The sequence below is a fragment of the Solanum pennellii genome, chromosome 1, assembly GCF_001406875.1.
Source record: "Solanum pennellii chromosome 1, SPENNV200".
NCBI lineage: Eukaryota > Viridiplantae > Streptophyta > Magnoliopsida > Solanales > Solanaceae > Solanum > Solanum pennellii.
The window spans coordinates 47,832,021-47,840,225 of NC_028637.1; the positions used below are offsets into that span (position 1 = coordinate 47,832,021).

At 35.0% G+C, this 8,205-nt stretch overlaps 1 protein-coding gene across 1 annotated transcript in view; it reads left to right on the forward strand.

Moving 5' to 3' along the window:
• Positions 1–2,728: 2,728 nt before the first annotated feature.
• Positions 2,729–8,205, forward strand: part of LOC107008259 — a 10,195-nt gene continuing 4,718 nt past the window's right edge. The window contains exons 1-5 of the mRNA XM_015207214.2: positions 2,729–3,175; positions 3,476–3,552; positions 3,651–3,785; positions 5,906–5,960; positions 6,066–6,153. Coding sequence (XP_015062700.1) covers positions 2,883–3,175; positions 3,476–3,552; positions 3,651–3,785; positions 5,906–5,960; positions 6,066–6,153 — 648 coding nt within the window. The 5' untranslated portion in view covers positions 2,729–2,882. The remainder of the gene's footprint in view (positions 3,176–3,475; positions 3,553–3,650; positions 3,786–5,905; positions 5,961–6,065; positions 6,154–8,205) is intronic.

Below are 8,205 nucleotides of genomic sequence, written 5' to 3' on the forward strand. Positions count from 1 at the left end.
TAATATTCAATGGATCTAAGAATATACAATACTCAATTGATCAAATTGAAACAACCTATAAACCATACAATCATAATCTATACATAAATCAAAAGCCCATAACAATCTACACATGAATTCATTAATTCAAAGCATAATCACATAACACATATTTTAGTCAAATTGAGAGATTTGAGAAGGTTAAGGGTTCATGGAGAATTTTATTGGAAAACATAAGTTATACATCAATAATATCATATCTTAATGTTTGAAAACGTTTCATGCAAGAACCCAAGACTTAGAGTAGAAATTGGACTTTTTCATCTTTTTGAAATCTTTGAAATTGACTCTAAGGTGATACCAAGCCTTGAATGAAGAACTCTCATACCTTATTAAAAGAACCCGATGATAATTGAAGAACAAACTCCATTGAAGATCCATCTTCAAGCTCTATCTTCAGCTTGAGCATTCATGGAGGTTTTTGAAGAAAATTTGGAAGGGAATGAATTTTGATATAGGTTCTAGGGTTCAAATGAGAGTTTGATGACTTATATACTCTTAAAATACCCATAAAAACCTAAAATAACCGTCCTCCAATTTTATAAGACTTGTGGTGAATATCCCCAAAACCCCCAAGTCCTAACAAAAAGCTGCCAGATTTTTCAGCACCATCGATGCCCTAGCATTCGACGGACTATGGGTGAGACCACGCCCCGTCAATGGGGTCGTTGGTTGCTTCTGAAGCTGCTCAACCTGCAGACTACATGGCTCAATCGATACCACCCATCGACGGGCCGTCGTCTAGTGGTCTGGCCATCGTTTGGGGCAGTCGATTGCCACTGCCTGACAGTGTTGAGCTCCAAGCTGGGGTTCTCCTTCTAGGGCCCCTTGTGGGTCCTAGGTAGAGTCATACCCCGAATTTAAACCTCTAAAAACGTACTTCTAGGTATTAGGAATATCTCAAAACAATTTCAACATCAAAAAAGTCACGCAACATTCTAAAACACATCAAAACTCACAAGGACGTCTAAAGGCTATCTTTCAAACGTCACCGGACGTTCTTGGACGTTTGGCCTCCAAACTTAACATGCTGAATCTAAACACTATTATCAACCATATAAGGACCTTATAAACTCATTACTCATATATAAGCACATGAAAGCACATAAGGCACATAGGTGACTAGTCGTCGAATGTCTTGGTCGTCCTTTGACGTTTGACTTCTATCTTCACCAAAATCTTGAGACACTGCCTCAAACATCATTTTAAACCATCTTAGGACTTCAAGACTTCATGTCACACACATTAGGCCCTAGTTTCACCTAAGTCATTATGGAGGTGTTATAACAATAATGCTTAGAGTCTTTGGTTGAGTAAGTAAGCCAAACCAAGGGTTCACTTGGTACTAACAATGGTTCTCGAGTGCCAGCCATGTCCAGGGTGTGAGCTCGCGGTGTAACAAGTACCTCGAAATAGAATGACAATTCAAAGAGTACTAACATGATTTGATTTCGCAAAAGCCCCACTTCTATTATCTAGCAATGGTTTGTAATTTCCTTACGACCGCGAAATTGGTTAGTTGGACTTAAGCAGCATCCCGAGAGGTAACACAACTACTGGAAGTGCTCATTCAGAGCGTACATGTAAGCATCATTTCACAACCTATAAATTCAAAAGTCCAAAACATACCTTCAAAGTTTAGGGATTAGTCTACAACAAAAGTGAGATTTATAAGTAGCACCTTTTAGATCAAATTCAAAAACATGGATTTTAGTATGTGTTTTAGGAGTCCAATGTATGGATTGTAAACCCTTTTACATCCCATAAATTTAGATCATAAAACAACTCTTGAAACTTGAAATTTTCTTGAGTTTTACGAACTATGTTTTCGACTTGTAGTTGGACCTACAGATCATAAATGAATCCCATAAATCAAACTTTAGAAAGGTAGAAATTGAGTCTTAGGGTATTTTGCTAGAGCTCCGCCATGAGGTGAGCCTCGAGGCGAGTCCCAATAGAGTCTTTTAAGACAATGATACAAACTTATGAGTATTTTAAATGATTTATAGAACTTATGGATATGAATCATATTTATTTAAAAGTCAAATATTTTTCCAAAAATTTATGACCAAATGCATGGCGAAACATCATCAAAAACTTCAACAAAAAATGGTTTGTCAAAAATATTTAGAAATTTGTGGCCTAACTCTAATGTAGGGCTATGTATCGGTCTATTCGATTCAATTTTGAAGTTTATCAATTTGACTTATTAGCTATCGGTTTGCAGACATGATAAACCATTATAGAACCATTAAGATATTGACTTATCAGTTATTGGTCTATCGATTATCGATTTAATCGTTAATATTTGACATTAAAATCATTGAAAATCACTTAGAATTAAGGTGACAAACCAAATGTAAAAATCATTGAAAATGCACATGAGTTCACAAACTTCATCTTGTTCAAAAGCAAACACTTTTACATGGTAAAATAACCAAGAGTTTGAGATAGTTAGAAATAAAAAATTAAACTCTAAGTCAAGGACTTTATATACAAAATAATATAAATATAATTATTTAATTTACTATAAAATTATCGATTAACCATTAAAAAAGAAATCAAACCTATAATCCCATAATAACATAGAATCAAAATCGTTACCAAAACCACTAAACTAATAAGCCATTGGTAAAATGGATGAACCAATAACATTTTTTGGGTTGGATTTTAGAGAGCCCTAAGGTAACATAGTGGAAGTGGGAAAAGGGGCAAAAAGGAAAAACACCATACAGCTGCTTCATATCAAAGCGAGAGAGTGCAGTGTGTAAATGGATGCACCATTATCCATAACCAATTGAAGAGCAGAGTGAGTAATTGAATTAAACTTAAACTTGCCACAAATGGAGGCAGCTTCTGTGCTCAGCTCTTCTTCTACATACTCCTTTTCTCTTTCACATGTGCTCTTATCTTCCTATACCTCAAAATCCCATGTGAGGTTTATCTTCAATTCTCTATCAAAATGCACTAGGGGTTCTCCTTTGCTCTTTTCTTCCAACCACAGCGTTGAAAGATTCTCTCTGCTTCGACCTTCAGCTCTTACTTTCGAGGAAACTGTTGATACTTTTTCTGTGCAGCCCAAAGTTGACAAGAGTGGCAGATTCTGTAGTCCTAGAGCCGCTCGAGAGCTCGCTCTGTATGTCCTTTTCACCCTTTCTTTAAAAATATATTGACATTTTTTTGTAATTAGGGTTGCAAGACATACCTTTTCTTTTTCCTTAACCAACCAAGTAGATGGACATATTTTTTTCTTTATGGTGGTGAGAAGACTAGAACTAAGGATTTACCCGTACGAATGTAATGCTTTAGGGTGATTCCTTATGTTTATGAATTGAATTGACAAGTTTGTGATATCCATAGCTAAAGTAAATTGATTTATAAGTTAAATGTACCAAATGTGTATTATAATTCTGTTCCATACATATTCTTAACTTAGGATGACAATATATGCGGCATGTTTGGAAGGCTCAGACCCTGTTCGCTTTTTTGAGAAACGGTTGAACATTAGAAGAGGTAATGACTGGTTCTATTTCGCTCCTTTTTCAAATTTTAAAGAAATTGCAGTTAGGTTTTCAATCTTTAGCTAATAATTATTTGATTTTGGAGCGTAGAACCGGGATATGAATTTGATAAAGATTGGTTAATGAAGTACAATCACATGAGTTTTGGAGGCCCCCCTGTGAAAACTGAGACGGTTGAAGAAGCTGATGAACTTCTCAAGGCTGATGAAAATGATTCTGTAATAGGTATTTACATGTGTCTTGCATCTTTGGATCCTCAATTCTTCATGAACATATGGCTTGGATAAACTTTCTAACACACACAAAGGCAAGCATAAAGTTAGTTTCATGTTGCTTACTATAGTTTTCACTAGAAGGTCATTAAATTATGCTTAACATCTTTACTCTGTTGCCATGTTTTGTTTTGGCATTATTCGCCAACTCCATTTTTGTGCGCTCTGGTAGTTATTGATAGTCCTGCCTTCGTTAAGAGACAAATCAGTTAATGGCCTTCACGTGTATGTTCGTTTCAGTCATCACTTCAATCTTTCCACCCATAAATGTACTTTTCCCAGTTGGGGTTGATGGGTTTCCTGTCATTGGTTGCTTAAGAAGTTTTTCCTGTACTTGAATTTCATGGATGAATATTCCTGTTCTATTTTTCTGTGGGGAGCTTCACACTAGACACTGAAGTATCTTTTTGGTGCTTCCTTTTTTAAGTAATAATGTTGATGATTTTTTATTATTTTTTGTATTGCGGACTGTGGTTCTTCTTAAAACTGTTTAGGCATCTTGAATAACTATTGGATGTGTAGAGTCGGTTCTATGATGCAACTATGTATCTTCTAAACTAGTGGAGTTAGGTGACTTGTAGTCATAGGATAAATAGGTATACTATGGGTTTATTTTGATTTTAAAAAAAATATCAACAATAGTAATAAGATGTAGTCTCTGATTTTGCTGTCCTTCCCAATCTGAAACTGAGGTGTCAGTATCTTTCCTCCAAAAAAATGATGTTAAAGAGGAAAAAACTACTGGTTTCCCTGGGGCCAAGGACACTTTCGAGCTATTAGTTACATCAATAGTTGGTGCAACAAGTATTTGATTTGGTTGTGCTATTTGTTTTTTAGGCTTTGTCGCTTCTTACTTCTTGAAGCTGTCTTATTTGTTTACTTTTGATTCCTAAAGTTTTAGAGGATTGTTATGCACCTCTTTCCAATTGATAAAGCATTAGTTACTACTTGGGGAAGCTTTTGAGAGTCCTTTTTATCTACTAAACACTTTTTGATCCCCACCAATAATTCCTAGCATGGCTGATTGCTTAATTACGGCTTCTCAAATACTTCTCCAGGAACTGTTTTGCAAAAAGCCACATAAGACTGTTCTTCTCCAAAATGACATCTATAGTAAATGTTCCCCATACGTGTATATGGTTTCTAAAAAAGAAAGAGAGAAGTATTCAAAACACCCCTAGACTTGGCGTAAACTATAAGTTTCCTCTCGAGGCTATTGACAGCCTTAAAAACACCCCTTTACTTGACTAACTGAACTTATACACCCCCCCAATCTGCCACATGACATAGCAAATGATCTCAAACTCTTGTAGGAGCATGAGATTCTTAATGAAAAGTCAAGAGAAGTGTTGAGAAAACCCCTAATCTTGGAGAGTATGTAGGGGTGTATTCCATTCATGTAGCTAGATTAGGGCTCTATTTAAGTTCCGTTAGTTGAGTAGAGGGGTGCATTTAGAGCTGTCAACAGTTACGGGGACGAAACTAATAATTTGTGTCAAGTTTAGGGGTGTTTTCAATACTTTTCTCAAAAAGAAATAATTGCAATGAAAGAACTCTTTGGGAATGACCTTTTGAAGACAATGGAAGTATTCTATATTAACAATATTTCGACACAGGCTATATTTTTTCATATAAATAATCACATATATTGAGTACAATGACATGATGAATAGGACCAGGCTCCACCTATATCCCAAACCCAGTACTTCTAAAAAAAATTTAAATCTGGTACGTGTACATGAAGGATAAAAGAAAACTTTTCAACATAAGTTCATCTGCAAACGATGCTATTGGGGTCTAGTTCCTCCTTGAGATGGAATAATAACTTTTTTTCTTCCTCAATCTCCTCAGAGGTTGGTTGAACATTCAAACTCCGGAGTCTACACTCACATAAAATTGTTGTTGCATTTTAGTGATAGTGTCACTATGCTACGCTTGTGGTAAATGGTTTTAATAGAAACGTTTGAATGCAAAATTCTGTCTCATATTAAAAGATGTGGAATGTTTTCATCTCTATCATTTTCCTATTAGCTGATTTCTCCATTCAATCAGTTGATTTATTCTTTCTCTCAGAAGCTGAAGTTCTCTCTGCTCCACCAAAGTTGGTGTACAGCAAGCTTATTTTGCGGTAAGCTTATTGATCATATGACTCTCTTTATGTAGCTTACAGTTTCTACTTTCTTCAGACTATGAACATGCTGGTATAACCTGATAATTTCTTGCATCTTTGCAGTTTCACACGGAAACTTTTGGTGGCAGTTGAAGAAAAGTGGGATAGTCACGTGCTTGTAATAAATAAAGTTGCACCCGATAATTGGAAGGTTGGATGTGTTACTTGTGTCTTTACATTCTTACTCTTAGCTACAATATGCACCGTAGTGATGGCACTTTGAAGTTTGGGATTCTTTCTTCCTTAAACCAACACAGCCACATTCTTGCCACCAATTCCATCTCTTTTGAATGACATTCAGATTGAAGATGATAAAAACACATTGTCACGTTTCTCTACTTCCACTTGAAATTTGACAAAGCATTCAGTTCAGTCAGAAGCTTGCACTGTGTGTTCACATGGGAGCCTCAGTATCACTTTGAGAAAACTCTTTCATACTATAAATGAAACAATGCTATATCTTGCCTTCAATTTAATGAAGAAAATTACAATATATGATTCTTGATTATTAAGCTCACTTGTGGTCTGTCACCCTGAGTGTACAGATGTAGACAAGCTTGGGTTTAGGAAAACGTTCAAGTTTGGGAGATTTTATATATGTAAAGCAACTATGGATTAAAAATGACTGGGAAAATAGATTGGCTCTTGCAACCTGTGGTATGTTGGTCTGGTGGGCACCCATGTGTTCAAACTCTGCCACAAACAAAATCTTGCTATTTAAGTGCGAGAAGGGTGGAGGGGTGGGCTCATTATCCACCAAGTTTCAAACCATGTGCCAATGGGCCTAGGGAATTTTTTAGTTATCAAAAGAAAAGGTTAGCTCTTGCCCTTCTTTTAAAAAGGAATAAGGGAAAAGGGCCTGAATATTAGCTCTGCCCTTCTTTTAAAAAGGAATAAGGGAAAAGGGCCTGAATATACCCCTTAACTTTGTCATTTAGAGCTGATATACCTCCCGTTATGAAAGTGACATATATATCCAACTGTTACACAAATGGCTCACAGGAAAAATTAATTTGAAAAAAAAAATTAATTTTTTTATTAAAAAGAAAATCCATGTAGGCGTATATTTGTCATTCTCACGTTTTCTTTTTTAACTTTTTTAATCCAATGGTTAATTTGAATTTATTATTTTAATGGTCAAGTTTATTTTTCACTTATTTTCTTGTAAAGTTTATTATTGATGCCCCAATTTTTTATTTTATATATAGATATAAAAACTAAATTACAATATTGTAGCAAAAAAGTAGTTTAATATTTTTTCTTTTCCCATTAACACATTTTTTTAGATTTCTCTTGTTTTTTCAGTAAAGAGTGAAAGAATAAAAATGAAATAAGAATAAGAAACTCAAATAATAATAATCAAAGAAGTCAAAAATAATATATGTGTGAAAAAGATCAAATATATGGTTAAATTAAAAAAAATAAAAAATTTAAAACTAATTATATCACTTTTGTAACGGTAGGGGTATATGTGAGCCACTTTTGTAATGGTAACGGTATATGTGAGTCACTTTTGTAATGGTAGGGGTATATATGAGCCACTTTTGTAACGAGGCGTATATCGGTTCTAAATGACAAAGTTGAGGGTATATCAAACCCTCATCTCTTTTTAGTCAATCTAGGGTGTGTTCGGTATGGAGAAATAAATTTTCCTATATTCTTGTGTTCAGTGGTTGAAAATTTTGGAAAATATTTTCTTTAGAGAAATAAGCTGCTTGAAAATAAGTAAAACGACTTCCATAAGAGGGAAAACAATTCGCATTTCCTCACCCTCACAACCCCTCCATCGCAGCCCCCACCACCTACCCTCCTGACCTCCACCCCACCAAACCCCCCGGCGCTACCCCCATCGTCATAATTTTGTCTTCGATACATACAAATATTTCTAGGATAATATTTATTACTTGCATACTAAACACAAGAAAATAAGTAAGAAACCACTTGTTTTCCTAGAAAAAGTTTTCTTTGGAAAATATTTTCCATGGAAAACAAACAGATTTTAAACTTATTTTCTCATGTTTGGTTGGTGAGTAGAAAATATTTTCCGGAAATGATTTTTAGTGTTTGATTTATGAATGAAAAATGTTTTTGAGAGACATCTTTTATTTTTACTAGAGTAGAAAATAATTTATGAAATCGAAAATATTTTTTAAAAGCAATTTCTATTTGGGGTTGTGGTGGGGAGTGGGGGTGGGGGTGGGGT